Source organism: Heptranchias perlo, chromosome 11 (genome assembly GCF_035084215.1).
Source record: "Heptranchias perlo isolate sHepPer1 chromosome 11, sHepPer1.hap1, whole genome shotgun sequence".
Lineage (NCBI taxonomy): Eukaryota > Metazoa > Chordata > Chondrichthyes > Hexanchiformes > Hexanchidae > Heptranchias > Heptranchias perlo.
Window position 1 is genome coordinate 62,118,754 of NC_090335.1, and position 18,939 is coordinate 62,137,692.

General features: G+C 44.6%; 1 protein-coding gene across 3 annotated transcripts in view; it reads left to right on the plus strand.

Annotated features, from left to right (window-relative positions):
* The first annotated feature begins 3,452 nt into the window (after positions 1-3,452).
* gart (phosphoribosylglycinamide formyltransferase) overlaps positions 3,453-18,939 on the plus strand; it is a 44,536-nt gene continuing 29,049 nt past the window's right edge. The window contains exons 1-7 of one of the 3 annotated variants that reach the window (XM_067993215.1): positions 3,453-3,622; positions 9,305-9,453; positions 11,348-11,443; positions 13,789-13,963; positions 14,470-14,581; positions 16,948-17,016; positions 18,469-18,594. In XM_067993215.1, the coding sequence (XP_067849316.1) occupies positions 3,537-3,622; positions 9,305-9,453; positions 11,348-11,443; positions 13,789-13,963; positions 14,470-14,581; positions 16,948-17,016; positions 18,469-18,594 (813 nt within the window). In that variant the 5' untranslated portion in view covers positions 3,453-3,536. The other 2 variants (XM_067993216.1, XM_067993217.1) reach the window with 2 other exon arrangements.

Below are 18,939 nucleotides of genomic sequence, written 5' to 3' on the forward strand. Positions count from 1 at the left end.
GAGGTGATCCAGATGTAGCAGGAGGAGGAGGTGATCCAGATGTAACAGGGGGAGGAGGTAATCCAGGTGTAATGGGGGGGAGAATGTGATCCAGGTCAAATGGGGGGAGAATGTGATCCAGGTGTAGCAGGGGAGGAGGTGATCCAGGTGTAGCGGGGGGGGGGGGGGAAGGTGATCCAGGTGTAACAGGGGAAGGAGGTGATCCAGGTGTAACGAGAGGGAGAAGAATGTGATCCAGGTGTACCGGGGGGAGGAGGTGATCCAGGTGTAGCGGGGGGGGGAGGAGGTGCTCGAGGTGTAGTGGGGGAGTGGAGGTGGTGATGCAGGTGTGGCGGGGGGAGGAGGTGATCCAGGTGTAGCGGGGGAAGGGGGCAGGAGATGATCCAGGTGTGGGGGGGGGGGAGGAGACGATCCAGGTGTAGCGGGGGGAGGAGGTGATCCTGGTGTAGTGGGGAGGAGGTAATCCAGGTGTAGTAGGGCGAGGAGGTGATCCAGGTGTAGCGGGGGGAGGGGGCAGGAGATGATCCAGGTGTGGGGGGGGGTGCGGAGGAGATGATCCAGGTGTAGCAGGGGGAGGAGGTGATCCTGGTGTAGTGGGGAGGAGGTGATCCAGGTGTAGTGGGGGGAGGGGGTAGAAGGTGATCCAGGTGTAGCGGGGGGAGGGGGCAGGAGATGATCCAGGTGTGGGGGGGGGAGGAGATGATCCAGGTGTGGGGGGAGGAGGAGATGATCCAGGTGTAGCGGGGGGAGGAGGTGATCCTGGTGTAGTGGGGGGAGGAGGTGATCCAGGTGTGGAGGGGGGGAGGAGGTGATCGAGGTGTAGTGGGGGGAGGGGGGAGGAGGTGATCCTGGTGTAGTGGGGGGAGGATATGATCCAGGTGTGGAGGGGGGGAGGAGGTGATCGAGGTGTAGTGGGGGGAGGGGGGAGGAGGTGATCCTGGTGTAGTGGGGGGAGGGGGGAGGAGGTGATCCAGGTGTAGTGGGGGGAAGGGGGAGGAGGTGATCCAAGTGTGGGGGGGGGAGGAGGTGCTCGAGGTGTAGTGGGGGGAGGGAGGAGGAGATGATCCAGGTATAGTGGGGGGGGGGGGAGGAGTTGATCCAGGTGTGGGGGGGGAGGAGGTGCTCGAGGTGTAGTGGGGGGAGGGAGGAGGAGGTGATCCAGGTATAGCGGGGGCGGGAGGAGGTGATCGAGGTGTACAGGGGGGGGGCGAGGAGGTGATCCAGGAGTAGGGGGGGAGGGGGAGGAGGTGATCCAGGTGTGGGGGGTGGGGGAGGTGCTCGAGGTGTAGTGGGGGGAGGGAGGAGGAGATGATCCAGGTATCGCGGGGGGGGGGGGGGGGAGGTGATCCAGGTGTGGGGGGGGAGGAGGTGCTTGAGGTGTAGTGGGGGGAGGTGATCCAGGTATAGCGGGGGCGCGAGGAGGTGATCGAGGTGTACTGGGGTGGGGGGTGAGGAGGTGATCCAGGAATAAGGGGGGGAGGGAGGAGGTGATCGAGGAGTAGTGGGGGGAGGAGGTGATCCAGGTATAGCGGGGGGGAGGAGGTAATCGAGGAGTAGTGGGGGGAGGAGGTGATCGAGGTATAGCAGGAGGGGGGGAGGAGGTGATCGAGGAGTAGTGGGGGGAGGAGGTGATCCAGGTATAGCGGGGGGGGGGGGGAGGTGATCGAGGAGTAGTGGGGGGAGGAGGTGATCGAGTAGTGGGGGGAGGAGGTGATCGAGGTATAGCAGGAGGGGGGGAGGAGGTGATCGAGGAGTAGTGGGGGGAGGAGGTGATCGAGGTATAGCAGGAGGGGGGGGAGGAGGTGATCGAGGAGTAGCGGGGGGAGGAGGTGATCGAGGTATAGCAGGAGGGGGGGGAGGAGGTGATGGAGGTATAGCAGGAGGGGGGGAGGAGGTGATCGAGGAGTAGTGGGGGGAGGAGGTGATCCAGGTATGGGGGGGGGGGAGGGAGGAGGTGATCCAGGTATAGCGGGGGGGGGGGGGGAGGTGATCGAGGAATAGTGGGGGGAGGAGGTGATCGAGGAGTAGTGGGGGAGGAGGTGATCGAGTTATAGCAGGAGGGGGGAGGAGGTGATCGAGGAGTAGTGGGGGGAGGAGGTGATCGAGGAGTAATGGGGGGAGGAGGTGATCGAGGAGTAGCGGGAGGGGGGGAGGAGGTGATCGAGGAGTAGCGGGGGGAGGTGATCGAGGAGTAGCGGGGGGAGGAGGTGATCGAGGAGTCGCGGGGGGAGGAGGTGATCGAGGAGTAGCGGGAGGGGGGGGAGGAGGTGATCGAGGAGTAGCGGGGGGAGGTGATCGAGGAGTAGCGGGGGGAGGAGGTGATCGAGGAGTCGCGGGGGGAGGAGGTGATCGAGGAGTAGCGGGGGGAGGAGGTGATCGAGGAGTAGCGGGGGGAGGAGGTGATCGAGGAGTAGCGGGAGGGGGGGGAGGAGGTGATCGAGGAGTAGCGGGGGGAGGAGGTGATCGAGGAGTAGCGGGGGGAGGAGGTGATCGAGGAGTAGCGGGAGGGGGGAGGAGGTGATCGAGGAGTAGCGGGGGGAGGAGGTGATCGAGGAGCAGCGGGGGGAGGAGGTGATCGAGGAGTCGCGGGAGGGGGGAGGAGGTGATCGAGGAGTCGCGGGGGGAGGAGGTGATCGAGGAGCCGCGGGGGGAGGAGGTGATCGAGGAGTCGCGGGGGGAGGAGGTGATCGAGGAGTAGCGGGGGGAGGAGGTGATCGAGGAGTAGCGGGAGGGGGAGGTGATCGAGGAGTAGCGGGGGGAGGAGGTGATCGAGGAGTCGTGGGGGGAGGAGGTGATCGAGGAGTAGCGGGGGGAGGAGGTGATCGAGGAGTAGCGGGGGGAGGAGGTGATCGAGGAGTCGCGGGGGGAGGAGGTGATCGAGGAGTAGCGGGGGGAGGAGGTGATCGAGGAGTAGCGGGAGGGGGGAGGAGGTGATCGAGGAGTAGCGGGGGGGGAGGTGATCGAGGAGTAGCGGGGGAGGAGGTGATCGAGGAGTAGCGGGGGGAGGAGGTGATCGAGGAGTAGCGGGGGGAGGAGGTGATCGAGGAGTAGCGGGGGGAGGAGGTGATCGAGGAGTAGCGGGAGGGGGGAGGAGGTGATCGAGGAGTAGCGGGAGGGGGAGGTGATCGAGGAGTAGCGGGGGGAGGAGGTGATCGAGGAGTAGCGGGAGGGGGGAGGAGGTGATCGAGGAGTAGCGGGGGGAGGAGGTGATCGAGGAGTAGCGGGGGGAGGAGGTGATCGAGGAGTCGCGGGGGGAGGAGGTGATCGAGGAGTAGCGGGAGGGGGGTCCGGGGGAGGTGATCGAGGAGTAGCGGGGGGAGGAGGTGATCGAGGAGTAGCGGGGGGAGGAGGTGATCGAGGAGTAGCGGGAGGGGGGTCCGGGGGAGGTGAGTCAGATAATCCGAGCGGAAGTACTCGGCGGGCAATAGGTCATCAACCGCGCATGCGCAGGAGAGATCAAACGGTCCTTGTTACCGTTGGCACCGCGCGCGGGACCGGAGCCCGAGCGCCAAAAATTCTAACCGACGCAGGCAGTCATGAATGGGGAGGAGAGCGGAGACGCGCAGGTCGGGGCGGGGTCGAGGAGGGCGGTGAAGCGACGATGCCTTGAGGCGGAGCCTGTGTGAGTATAAATAACCCGGGGTTTTATTCCCGGTCCAGCACGTGTCTGTTTCTATGTTTCAAAGACTCGTACATGAGGTTGATAATTTTCCACTGTCAGCTTTGATTTTGATCTGTTTCTTTCCTCTTCTCCCGACATGGCCAGTGTGGGGAAAAAAGGAAGATCTGTCGCATTCAGGAACAGGAAATTTTTCAGCTAACGTGGCGCGGAGCCTGTGTGCCTTAACCCGCGCTGCAGTATTTATAACCATGCGTGGGTTTTTTTTTTGGGGGGGAGGGGGTAATCAGCTAGCCAGGGGAACCCTGTAATAGGAAAGATTTAAAAGCAGTGGGAAAGTTGCAGCGTAAATTCACTAGGATGTTACCAGGGATGAAGGAATTATGCAAACAGGAGTAGGCCATTTAGTCCCTCGAGCCTGTTCTGCCATTCAGTGAGATCATGGTTGATCTGTGGCCTAACTCCATATACCTGCTGTAGCTCCACATCCCTTAATACCTTTTGGTTAACAAAAATCTTATCAATTTCAGATTTGAAGTTAACAATGGTTATAGCAAAGAAGGAGACTATTTGGCCCATTGAGCCCTTTTGTAAGAGCAATCCAGTTAGTCCCATTCCCCTGCAGCCTTGCAAATTTTTTTCCCCTTCAAGTATTTATCCAATTCCTTTTTGAAAGCCACGATTGAATCTGCTTCCACCACCCTCTCAGGCAGCACATTCCAGATCATAACTACTTGCTGCTTAAAAACGTTTTTCCTCATATTGCCTTTGGTTCTCTTGCCAATCACCTTAAATCTGTGTCCTCTGGTTCTTGACCCTTCTGCCAATGAGAACAGTTTCTTTATTTACTTTATCTAAACCCTTCATGATTTTGAACACTTCTAGCAAATCTCCTAACTTCTGCTCTAAGGAGAACAACTCCAGCTTCTCCAGTTGAGTAGAATGGGCATATACTCTCTGGAGTTTAGAAGAATGAAAGGTGATCTCATTGAAACGTATAAGATTCCGAGGGGGCTTGACAGGGGAGAGGTTGAGGGGTCTTGGCTGAAGAGTCTAGAACTAGAGGGCATAGCTGCAGGATAAGTGGTCAGCCATTTAAGACTGAGATGAGGCATTTCTTCACTCAGAGGGTTGTGAATCTTTGGAATTCTCTACCCCAGAAGGCTGCGGATGCTGAGTCATTGAGTATATTCAAGACTGAGAGATTTTTGGACTCTAAGGGAATCAAGGGATATGGGGATCAGGCAGGAAAGTGGAGTTGAGGTTTAAGATCAGCCACGATCTGATTGAATGGCGGAGCAGGCTCGAGGGGCCATATGGCCTACTTCTGGTCCTATTTCTTATGTTCTTATCCAAGTAACTGAAGTCCCACGTCCCTGGAACCATTCTAGTAAATCTTTTCTGCACACTCTCTAAGGCCTTCACATCCTTCCTAAAGTGCGGTGCCCAGAATTAGACACAATACTCCACTTGTGGCTGAACCAGTGTTTTATAAAGGTTCAATAGAACTTCCTTGCTTTTGTACTCTATAATGTCCTGGATCCTGTATGTATTTTTAAACCTGTCTCAACCTGTCTTGCCACCTTCAAAGATTTGTTCACATATACCCCCAGGTCTCTTTGGTCCTGTATCCCCTTTAGAATTGTACCACTTACATTTTGGCAGAAAGAATGAGAGGCAATATATCACTGCACTTCTCTGCATTAATTTTTATCTGCCACATTCTGCCCGTTCCACCAGCCTGTCTATGTCCTCTTGAAGCCTATTGCTATCTTCCTCACTGTTTACTACTCTTCTAAGTTTTGTGTCATCTGCAAATTTTGAAATTGTGTCCTGTACACCCAAGTCATTAATATATATCAAAAAAGCAGTGGTCCCAGTACTGACCCCTGGGGCACACCACTGTATACCTTCTTCCAGTCCAAAAAAACAACAGTTCACCACTCCTTTCTGTTCCTGTCACTTAACCAATTTCATATCCATGCTGTCACTGCCCCTTCTATTCCGTGGTCTGCAGTTTTGTTGACAAGCCTATTTGGCACTTTATCAAATGCCTTTTGAAAGTCCATATACACCACATCAACTGCATTACCCTCATCAACCCTCTCTGTTACCTCATCAAAAAACTCAATCAAATTAGTTAAACACGATTTGCCTCTAACAAATCCATGCTGGCTTTCCTTTATTAATCCACACTTGTCCAAGTGACTATTAATTTTGTCCCAGATTATCATTTCTAAAAGCTTCACTAGCACAGAGGTTAAACTGGCTTGCCTATAGTTGCACCCTTTTCTGAACGAGGCTATAACATTTGTAATTCTCCAGTCTGGCACCACCCCTATATCTAAAGGAGGATTGGAAAGTTATGGCCAGCGCCTCTGCAATTTCCACCCTTACTTCCCTCAGTAACCTAGAATGCCAGCCTTTCTAGTACCTCCTCTATCAATTTTTAGCCCATCCAGTATCTTCACTACCTCCCTTTACGATGACTTTGGCAGCATCTTTTTCCATGGTAAAGACAGATGTAAAGTACTCATTTAGTACATCAGCGATGCCCTCTGCCTCCATGCGTAGATCTCCTTTTTGGTCCCTAATCGGCTGCATCCCTCCTCTTACTACCCGTTTGCTATTTATATGCCTATAGAAGACTTTTGGATTCCCTTTTATGTTAGTTCACAGTCTATTCTCATACTCTCTCTTTGCCCCTCATATTTCCTTTTTCACTTCTCTGTACTTTCTATATTCAGCCTGGTTCTCACCTATATTATCAACCTGACATCTGTCATACGCCCCTTTTTCTTGTTCATCTTACTCTCTATCTCTCTTGTCATCCAGGGAGCTCTGGCTTTGGTTTCCTTTCCTTTCCCCCTCGTGGGAATGTACCTAGACTGTACCCAAACCATCTCATCTTTAAAGGCCGCCCATTGTTCAATTACAGTTTTGCCTGCCAATCTTTGATTCCAATTTGCCAGGTCCGTTCTCAACCCACTGAAATTGGCCCTCCTCCAATTGAGCTAGCAACAACTGCAGTTTGCGGAAGAGACTTCCAAACTTCTACTGCGCTTTGCGTATAGAAGTGTATCCTAACTTCACTCCTGAAAGTTCTGGCTGTAATTTTTAGGCTATGTCCTCTAGTCCTAGACTCCCCAACCAGTGGAAATAGGGTAGATAGAGAGAAACTATCAGTTCCCCTTAATATCTTGAAAACTTCAATCAAATCATCCCTTAATCTTCAAAATTCTAGGGAATACACCCCTAGTTTGTGTATTCTTTCCTCATAATTTAACCCTTGGAGTTCAGGTATCATTCTAGTAAATCCACATTGCGCTCCCTCCAAGGCCAATATATTCTTCCTAAGGTGTGGTACCCAGAACTGAACACGGCACTCCAAGTGTGGACTAACCAGGGCTTTGTACAGCTGTAGCATAACTTCTACCCCCTTGTATTCGCGTCCTCTAGATGTAGGCCAGCATTCCATTGGCCGTTTTGATTATTTTCTGTACCTGTCCATGACATTTTAATGATCTATGTACATGGGCCCCTAAGTCTCTTTGGACCTTCACTGTTTTGAGCTTTTCACCATTTAGAATGTACTCTGATCTATCCTTTTTAGGTCCAGGGTGGATGACCTCACACTTGCCTACATTGAAATCCATTTGCCACAGCTTTGCCCATTCACTTAATCTATTAATATCTCTATGTAATTTTATGCTTCCATCCACACTGCTTACAATGCTACCTATCTTTGTGTCATTGGCAAACTTGGATATGTGGCTCTCTATCCCACCATCTAAGTTGCTAATAAATACAGTGAATAGTTGAGGCCCCAGCACAGATCCCTGTGGGACACCACTAGTCACATCCTGCCAATTTGAGTACCTGCCCATTATCCCTACTCTCTGTCTCCTGCTGCTCAGCCAATTTCCTAATCAGGTCAATAATTTGCCCTCAATTCCATGAGCTTCAACTATAGCTAACAGTCTCTTAGCAGACTTTATCAAATGCCTTCTGGAAGTCCATATAAACAACATCCATAGACATTCCCCTGTTCACTACTTTAGTCACCTCTTCAAAAAATTCAGTCAGGTTCCCCAGGCATGACCTACCCTTTTACAAATCCATGCTGGCTCGCTGATCAGCTGAAAATTTTCAAGGTGTTCAGTCACTCTATCCTTAATTATAGACTCTAGTAGGGGTTGCAATTATGAAGGGAGATTTGATAATTTAGGGTATTTTTCACTAGAGCTGATAAGGTTAAGGAATACCCTGATTGTGTCGTCTGATTTTATTTATGTTGCAGCAAATGTTTGAAAAGGTCTTCATGATTATGAAGGGTTACAATAAGGTATGCAGTGATAGTGTTTCTACTGGTTAGTGACATGAGTAACAGATATTTAAGATGATCATGAAAATAATTGAAGAGGAGGTTTAAAAAATTAATTAAGTAGAGTGGTTAGAATGTGTAATTTTCTGCCACAGTTTGTTAAAGCAGAGTCCGTAAATTGTTTTAAAAGAGAATTTGATAGCTGCTTTCCCCTTGCACACCAAGCTAAACCTCCCCCTGGTTTAGCTGCATTCTCTGTTGAAGGGCCCTGCAGAAAAAAAAGTTAAGGAAAGACGTTGAGATTGTGGTAGTAGGGATCTTAAACTTCTTCATCCAGAGTGATGATTGCATGGAATTAATTCCCAGACTGAAGGGTGGAGGTGAAAACCCTGGAATCCTTTAAGAAAAAATTAGATATGTAGGGTCTTTCTGGATGGAAGAATGAATTAAGATGGGCAGAGTGGTTTTCCTCACCCATAATTATCTTGCGGTCATATATTTATAAGTTTTTTTTTTTACTTGTGCCATTTATAGAATGTCAGGCTGAGCTTGTTCTGTTCATGAGGGCTTATTAATCCATGAAGTCATGAGCAGATCATGAGGTCTGCCAGCACCGCTACTGGAATAAATTGGATGTCTGATTCCTTCTGTGTGCAAATGTTTTTTTTTAAGTCTATTCACAGAATACATGGTATTCCATGGTTTGGAATATTTTTCCAGTTTACATCTGTAAATTTGCAATATATTTTTTGTTGAGGCTTGTTTGATAGACACTGCTTGCTTTGAAAGTTGCAAAAGATCTTGTGTTCATCATTCCATTTTTTACTTGGCATTGACAGTACTCAGTTTTACCTCGAGGACTGCTTTAAAAGGTCAGATTTAAGAGCTAATGTTATCGAAGTCTGTTTTTAATTAACTTGTCTGAAGGTCATTCCTTTGCTGTTTACAATGCAACCGAATGTGTCTCTTGATTTTATGGGCTGTCGTGTTAACGACTGACCATATTTTTTATCAAGTTTTTTTTTCTAAAATGTGTAATAGGACTGAAATCTTCAAGTGTTATCCATCCAGATGTGACCTGGATGATGGCTGCTTAGGTTAATATTGCTTATCATAAAATTAGAACGGGCTAGGTTACGTGAAGAATGTGATATTTATCTTGGTAACTCTGCCATTGTGTATGGGACTGATAATTGATATGCTGCTTTCAAAGAGAAAATTTTTTGTGCACTTTAAGTAAGAGTGACTGAGAAATCTGCCCTTTATAAGCTGTGCAGAAGATAGATGTAGTAGGTGGCTATTTCTTGTGAACTCGAGGGTTGTTAACCTGCTGTAATAGACATGGTTGTCTTAATATTTAGAACGATGGCGGAACGAGTACTTATCATTGGCAGTGGAGGACGCGAGCACGCTCTGGCATGGAAGCTGGCCCAGTCCCCGCTTGTACAGCAGGTTTTGGTTGCCCCGGGGAATGCAGGAACAGCCGAGAGTGAGAAAATCTCCAATTCAGGTAAGGAGTTCTTATTGCTACTTGCTTCTGTTTCAGTTCTGGTGTTTGAAATTACTGCATACTATTTTTTTTTTCTTCATATAAAAGGAAATGTAAGGAGGTGATTTTGGTATTGTTGTTGTCCCGAGCTCTCTGTGTTTTCAATAATTCCTGCTAGTCAGTATTATAATCAAGAGACCAAAGATGCGTGATGCACAATTAATTCATAATAACACTGCTTATCCTCAGTCGTGACCAACAAAGGGAAAAATTCTAAGGAACAAACGTCAACAGTGATTTTATTCTTTAACATTTTCTGTAATGATGGTGCTAAATGAATGGTACAGCACAGAAGGAGGCCATTCAGCCCATTGTGCCTGTGCCAGCTCTTTGAAAGAGCTATCCAATTAGTCCCATTCCCCTGCCCTTTCCCCATAGCCTTACAGATTTTCCCCCTTCAAGTATTTATCCAATTCCCTTTTGAAAATTATTATCGAATATGCTTCCACTACCCTTTCAGGCAGTGCATTCCGGATCATCATAACATGCTGCATTTTAAAAAAGAACTCTTCATCTCAACTCTGGTTCTTTTGCCAATTGCCTTACATCTGTGCCTTCTGGTTACTGACCCTTCTTCCACTGGAAACAGTTTCTCCTTTACTCTTATCAAAACCCTTCATGATTTTGAACGCTTCTATTAAATCTCCCCTTAACCTTATCTGCTCTAAGGAGAACAATCCCAACTTCGCTAGTCTCTCCATGTAACTTGAAGTCCCACCAGGTGACTCCTGATCAGGTCTAGATTCTGAAACTACTTGATATGCATTTGGTTCCTGCTGTGTTGCTCATTGCTTTCTATGGAAAAACATGGGTTCAGGGAACCAGTGCTTGATGAAGATGTGATGACCTCCGATCCAGAGGCCAATGACCATGTGTGTGGATGTGTTTAAGGTGAATATTTTCCAGATAAGGGAATTGTAGAATCTTAATCTTGAATATTTAACACAAATTTAAACAGTCTATACACTGTGCTGTTGTGTCCAAGCTTGAAGCATGTGGAATGAAATCGGAGAATCCTATTCACTGAGGAAAAATATCGACTTAGTGAAGTAAAAACGAAAAAGGTAGAAATGCACAGCAGCTGAACAAGAAAGGTGATGACTGAAATGTGTATTTTCAGCATTTTCTGATCTTTATTTCAGATTTCCAGCATTCAGTTTTTTCTTCTAACTTGTTAATTAGTTAAGAGACTACAATCAAATCTCTGGATTCAGGTGGCCATTACAAAAAAACTGAAATGTTACTGCCATTGTTTGCCAGGCCTCCTGAACTCGATCAATACATTACTGCTATGGAGACTCTTGGCTATCTATTGTGTGTGTATATAGTCCTTTTGGTATTGATCATTTATGCTTGCACAGATCAGTAAATGACCCACTTGCTATAAGTATAGCAGTTACATTTTTTGGGGGAAAACACCTTTTCACAAAACTTTAGGATGGTTGTAGATTATGCTGAATGAATATGTGGGCTGTATATGACCAGTTGAACCAATGTTACCACACACTTTGAACTTCTCCATGTTAAAATTTGATACTGCTTTTGATGAATTCTGCTAAATCAGATCTGGATTTACACAGTGACTTTTAGAGAATCAGGCAACACTGGTGTAAAGCAGAAAGGCAAAAATATGAAGGGATTCACTTCCCTGACTGCTGAGAGTTAGAAAGTGTCATCTTGTGGTACTGTGGTTTCTTTAAAACCAAAGATCAGGGTTTATACTTGCTGCATGAAGCTGATGGAAAGATGTGCACTTCTATTTTTAATAAATTGTAAAGCCAAAAGATCAACCCTGTAAAAAGTTTCTCCAAAATGTCATGTTTTAATGTATTGTACAAACAATCTTTTCTTTCAGCTGTTTCTGTCAGCAATCATGCGATTCTTGCCCAGTACTGCAAAGATCACAACATTGGCCTGGTCGTAGTTGGTCCAGAGGGTCCACTTGCTGCAGGTAAACACAAGGCCCCTGACATTATGCCAGGATACTAGCAAACTGTTGCTTAATACATTTGTCTGAAGTTCCTCTTTCTGCTACTCTTAAGTCATTAGGCTGTTTATTTTAAAAGAGCTAATTCCTCTGCTAAAACAGCAGAGGAATTAATTTCAAAAGAATGTGTTAAGCATTGTTCGCAAGTATCGCGTGGCATAATTTCATGGCCCAAGTCTATTAAGAATAAAAACAAACCTCAGTAATTGCAATTGATATTTTGGTTTAGATTTGTGGTTTTTACCATCTATAAACTTTATGCTAAGATATAATGACAGGCCTTTGAATATTGATACTGACTACGTTTAGAGTCGATAATTTTTTTCCAGGAAACCGCAGATTTTATTTTTCTCTTTCTCCGCCCTTCCCCCCCCCCCCCCCCCCCCCACTTCGAGTCTCCATTGCCTTGAATTGCTGGGTAGGAGTGCATGAGAGCTGTTAATTGATTTGTCCCACTTTTAGTTCTCTCAATTCCCTTGGAGAAGCAGCTTGTTTAGGCTCTACATCTTTCAGAAAATCTTAGTTGAGATTGCGTTGGGAACTTGTAGGGGTTGAGACCTTGTCCCTCTGCCCAGCAGCATTTGTGCTGCCTTGAAGGAGTACATTTCATCATTTATAGTGTGACCTTCAGAAGAAGCCGGTCAGCTGTGTAATTTGAGCAGGGCAGTCGGTCGTCATGATGTGGTAGTTTAATCCATTGCTCAGCTTGCAACAGTGTTCAGCTATGCACTGGTGTTAAGATATTCCTTAATTAATTAAATAGTGTTCATCAGAGAGCTACTAGTGTTTGGCAGTCCATTGTTGCTTTTAATTTGAAATTAAAAATTTGTACTGTGGTTGTAGTAGAACTCTGGTATGCAAATACTGTCCGATATACTGAGAAATTGCTCTGTTAATTCCCTACAAGGTATTTATGGAAATACCAATTTTTTTTGTATGCCATTTGTTAACTATTCTTCCCAGCCCAGTTTTGTTAAGCAACTTCCTCCTAAGTAAAAAGTTTGAAGTCTTAATATTTTTTGGTTTGTTTAAAGTGCGACTGGTCTTTGTTAAAGTTTGTGTACTCCTATAATCTTCAGCACATCTGTAAAATTGAACAAAACCTAAGGTTAGCACCAACCAGGTGAACCAGTCAGTTTAACTGTACAAAGGTAGTCACAGCAACAACAAAAAACTGGGCCTTGACTTTTGAAAGACTGCTTTACTGTGCTAGACTGAGCTAAAATGGTAGCAGCTGGTCTTGGTATCAGTTACTTGTATTTTCAACTCTTAAGATTGTTTGCCATGTAAGAGATTTTTCTTTAATCTTTCATTTCAATATCTCGACCCGTCCTGTCCCCACCCCCCTCACCTCCCTGGAAAATATTTATATATACATACACACACACACATGTTGTGGGACCGGTTGTTTCCAAGAAGTAAAATACATGTGTTATGGCTTGTGCAACTCCTTTGTCTCTGTGCTGCATAACAGGTGCCGTTCAGTTTATTCTCTGTAATCCACTAGCCCCCATTGTGGATCCAGTGGTCCCAAAATATACCTTGTAGAAGTCTAAATGAATTAACCATGCTTGAATTGGTGACCAGCGTTTTGCTAAAGTGATGTCCATATTGAGTCATAGAAAACTCTAAAAGTAATCTTATCGAAGAATTTTTTGTGCTAATATACAAATTTAAATTAACTTTTCACTCTGCTTGTTATTTTTACACTGCCTCTTCCTGCCATGTTTCGTGCTTAAAGCATCGATAGTCCAAGGAGAGCAGAACCTGAGAATTCGGGTGTACGGGGTCTAAACTGTAACAAATTTAGTGAACCCAGTAGAGACCATCATCTAACAGATTTGACTCCCTAAGTAACGGGCGTTGTCATGCTTAAAAAAAAAAATACTTGTTTGGGTTCACCCACTACTGGCTGTAGTATTAATTCATACAAAACACAAGCGTTTCAGGTTTCAAATCTGAACTGAATTGGCTGACTTAAGCTGGTATAGTGGTGGAGACATGTGATTGGCCTCAGTATGGGGATAGGGGGAAAAGCCAAGATTGCCGTTGAATCGCTGTCCAATGACTCCCTGCTAAAAAGTGCGTGTGTGTGAATGTCAGGTGAGGACGGGATCGGAGCTCGGCTGTGATGCTTTTCTTCTGCCCAATTTCCCCCTCCTCCACCTCCATGAACACCAGCACAAGTTGCTGTGTGAGGAGGAGGAGGAAAATTGAAGAATAGTTTTTTTTAAAAAACCAACTTTTGAATGTCTTACAACATCCACTAATCACCATCTGTTTGTTTTCTGACTCTTGATGTTCTTCAGGAATTGTTGATGACCTGACAGCTGCCGGAGTGAGATGTTTTGGCCCATCATCAAAGGCAACACAATTGGAAGCTAGCAAGCATTTTGCTAAAGACTTCATGGATCGGCATGATATCCCTACAGCTAGATGGAAAGCTTTTACAGACCCTGGGAAAGCATGTAACTTCATCCAGTGGTAAGAAGGGCAATCAGCCACGTAGTGTGTGCATTAACTTGGGTTTTTGCTGGAATGCAGAATGGCTTCCTATTAACTTTAAAATGGCATGTGACTGAGCTTCTGTAATTCAATGTTTGCTGCACCAGAGTAAATGTCAAGACTGTAAGCTTAATTTTTCAAATGATAGTCTTGACCTACAACTGAAACTTAACCATTAGGTAAAAATTTGATTTACTTGCCCCAATGTTTTTGCTAACCATGAGCTGCAAATCATGTTTGGTTACAAAATAGAAGAAAATTATTTGAGGCTCCATTACTGTGTAATAAGAGATTGTCAAAACAGGAGGTGGTACATCTTTAGTCCTCTCACCTTGTTATAGATTGCTTCCTAGTGTGTGCATACACAATGTCACTTGCCTGAAAACTTCTTAAACAAGGATAGTATGTATGATACAGGGAAGGGAAACTTCAAAGAAGGAAAAACCCATATCTTGCAATGGATTGATTGTTTGTTTCTTTTTTAGTGCTGATTTCCCTGCACTGGTTGTAAAAGCAAGTGGCTTGGCAGCTGGGAAAGGTGTTATTGTAGCAGCTGACAAAGGAGAGGCTTGCGAAGCAGTCCGAGATATAATGCAGGTATGTTACCATGGAGTTTTGTGTAAGGTTTTATCCTTTTAAATATATATGGTTTTCAGTGAATTAAAGGAACACTTCAGCTAAGGTCCTATTACGGCCTTCTTCGGTACTTCTGTGATGGCATAGACATTTTTTTCCCCCCACAAAACTTCAGCAGCAAGCATCCTCTTCAGATCCTATTACCTATTACTTTCAGCAAGCTTGGAAATAAAACAGTTAAAATGAACCCTGTTTGCACCCCAATTATTTGCAATGTGGCAAAGATGGATCTTATGACAAGGTCCACGACCTTGCGATAACTTTTATATGCTGGAGTATTCCTTTAATTGTTGATTGTCTCATAATATTTTTGTGGGAACAGTCCATCCAATGCGCTTTCTTTTTTGAAAAAAAATGTGCATTTATATAGCACCTTTCCAATGTTGTTTTGTAGACAAACATGGTGGCCATTCTGTGCCAGCAAGGTACAAAATGTTTTTTGATCGTCATCTAAAGTAGTAAGCACAACTCTTGGGGGAAGGAGGGACGAGAAACTTTTACTATTTATATTTTAAAAAATTAGCGGTGTGGGAATATTATCTCTTGTTGCAAATGTTGTAGCCAATATTTAATGTTGAAGTTTGACTTGCTGTGGCTCCCATTTACTGCAATATACTTGTCTTGCATTGTCTTATGGATTCTCTTTTCTCAGTGCCCTGGATGTTTTGGTTTCTATTGGCTGTTGTGTGTAATTTAAATAAGGGACTGGAATTCACAGTAGCCCCATGTGACAAAAGTAACTCAATCTACTGAATTTCAAATATTGACACATGTAATGATTTGGCTGTGCTTGTATTATCTGAATTGGATTTTTAATTTATAATTCTATAATGTTAAAATTCAGCATCTACATCACTCACTCGCTCTCCGAGCAGCCTGTAATAGAAATCTCGAACTAACTAGCTTTTGAATAGTTTGGCTTGAAAGTGGGCCAATGGCCTCAGAAGGCTTTAAAGTTGCATCTTTGTTTTTCAAAAAATAGAGCAAGGGGAATTTACTGATTATTTGAAAACTGTATCCTGTATTGATTCAAGTATTTTATGTAAAATAAACTAGTTTGTTGGTTTGCATTTGTGCCTTGTTTTGATAGATTGATTTTCAGTCTGTTCTCTACAGAGAGGAGAACGTACATGGTGATGTGTGATATTTCAGCAGCCAGTGCAGGAGCAAGGGTTCCAAGTTGTGATCCCCTGGTCAGGCTATAGTGGAACTAGATCTTAGACAGTAAAAGGTACACTCTCTGGATTGTAGGAGATGTGAGGCTTGCTTGCAGGATTGACTGGTGATGCTGAACCTGAGAGAATATCTGGCATAAAACTCAAGTTGTGATCATATCCATCCAGTCTGCTTTTTAACACATGGAGATTAGAACAGTCAGTTGGCCATCCCAGGAACAATCTTTATGACACACCAGGGCTTAGTATCCTATTTGCTTCATGAAGACTGCTATTGGCTTTAGAAATATAGCATTACTGAGCAGTCAGACTAAATGTCACAAGCTAAAAATCTGGAACTTTTACAAGTTCAGCTAGTATCTGAGGGTACGCTGTTATCTCTATTTATTGTATGAAAAAAGCTATTGGAAATATGTCTGTCTCAAAGGTTTTCAGTGACCTTTTAGTTTCTTCATGTGGGTAGATAAACAGTTTTTGTAGTCAATTCACACCGAGATGCAAAGTTATTGCATTGTCTACAGAAATAAAGAACAGGGGTGATACAGCTAAGAGCACAACCCACGGTGCAATATTTTTTACATTGAATAACTGTTAAATGCAATGAAATCAGATTTAATATTTCTTTAACATTTTTGTACCACGTTTATAGTATGTTTAGTGCCTGTTTAGGACTAGTTGCATGTTCAGCTGTACAGAAACTAATGTGGAAGGGGTGGGGGGGGGGGCGAGCTATATGCTATTGTGCATGATAGAACAGCATCTTTTGTGTTGTCACTCGTACAGCTTACCATTTGAAGTAAATGTTGAAATTGTTGCAAAGTTAAGATTTTTCCTATTCAAAGTAATTCTGTTTCTGAAAAGTGTTACTGATGTAAACCCTTTGTTAAAAAAAAATATGGTTGGCTCATCTGAGCCACCATTGATTTTTTGTTTCTCTACACAGCTCAAACGAATGACCGAGAGGAACATAACTTTAAAATAAAAATTATATCTTGAACAGTTCCAAGGATGTTGCAAACGTCTGAACCTAAATTTAGCAAATCAGTATCTGCAATAGTTCAAATGTAGTTCTATCAACAAATCTGCTTAGGCCTTTGCAGAATAGCATACAGTGCACGGACCTAAACATACTCTTATTTTCATTTTTGAAAGGAAAAGGCCTTCGGTTCAGCTGGTGAAACTGTAATTGTGGAGGAGCTGCTTGAGGGAGAGGAAGTTTCTGTAAGTAATGCTTGTGCCTTTTGCAGGTCCAATTCAATTTGAAGTTCTTTTTAATGCCAAGTTTATGCAGTTGTACGTAGAGTAGACCTAATCTTGCACCTTTTCAGAACTGTCTACTATATTCTAAATATTTTTTTAAGCTGAACAGATAATTCCTTATTTGAAAGTGTGAATCTATTTTTAATTCAAGGATAGAATTCTGGATTGGGGATTGCTGTGAAATTATTTAAAGGGATTACTGGAGCTCATTATGGACCTGATTTGGTCTCCTGTATTGATCACTGTTTGCTTCCAGTTCTAAAAATGACTTTGCAAATGCAGTATTGCATGATGTACAAAATGCTGTGATCTCATCTATAATTCTAATTTATTCAGTCACATTTTAGTGAGCAGACTGAGGAACTTTAACTTTCATAATTTTTGATGAATTTTGGTATTTTGCAGTGCTCCTGCATTTAAAGAGAGCTGCAGGCTGCAATGCATTTTTTTTTTGTTGACTGTTCTTTTTAAAATTAAATTAAAAGGCAGTATACAAAGCAAAATTGCTTTTGGAGTGCTTATTCAGATCCTTCATTGGCAAGTACCTTTTTAGAGAGAGGCCAACCCAAACATAGGCTAGAATGTTGGTGCTAGAAAGATGCAACATATTGGAGCCCCAGTGTGCTGCACCACAGAATGATGGCAAATGGGGTTGTACCAGAGGTGCTACAGACAGTGAGTTGCTGATCTCCGTGGTGCCACTGTGGAGAGGTGAGGTACAGAGCAGAGGCCTCCAGTTGCTCTGCATTGAGAGCTGTTGCCAAAGGCCTGGCAGAAGGTTGTCTAGGGATGGTGTGATGTTCTAGATCCAGCACTACTTGGATCCATTTGTCCTGGTAACTTATCCTGTGACTTCATTTTAATGGTTCTGTATACAGTTTTACCCATTTAATAAAAAAATGTTGAGTATGGAAAAAAAGATTAAAAATTAAGTAACAGAAACATGGGGATGACCACAGAAAATACCTCTGAAGAGAATCTATCCAAGTGTCTTGATAATTTCATTCAAGCTCAAGGTTCTGTTCAGATGATATTTCCCTTGTATTTTGCCACAAAATATTAAACACTTATTTAGCTACCTCCAAAGTAATTACAACGCAGTTTGTACACCTGGATGCTTGAATGGTAAAATATACAAAAATGGGTTTCGTAGTTAATCCATTCGCCCAAGCTTCATAAAGTTGTTAATGGATTAAGCTGCATTGATACCTAACTAATTCAGCTATAAAGTATTGGTTTGCATACCTGTTTGCTGTTTCCTTTGACAATACTGACCTTGCATCGGAAGGCAATTGACTAAGATATCATGAATCGAGTTTTTTTTGAATGGCTTGAATCTTCTGAAAGTGATGCAGATCTCTTGTGGGTAGTCAACTCCATTACTTAAATGTAATTCTGATAAATGTCTTGTAGTGCCTGTGTTTCAGCGATGGCGTTACAGTTGCATGCATGCCACCTGCTCAAGATCACAAACGCTTACTGGATGGTGACCAGGGACCAAATACTGGTGGAATGGGAGCTTATTGCCCTGCTCCTCAGGTAAAAAACAGTTAATCTTTCTACAGCACTTGAAAATTACTCTTATTATTTCACCGAAGAATTTTGACCGTATTATTGCCCTTCTGAAATTGTAATGTACTATTTCGTGCAATACGGGAATGTTACACATGTGAAGTGCAGAGCAAGGGATCAATGGAATTTGGTGACCATACATGGAAGGCTAGAGGGACGAATTTAACCCTGCCCGCCCGATCTCCGCGGGCAGTTAAAATGGCCAGTGTGACTTACCCTGACCGATCCCGCTGCCTTCCCATGGGATGCAATCTTAACCTGCTCTTTTGAAAGGAACTCCCGTGGAAGGCAGCAGGATCCTTCTTTAAATAT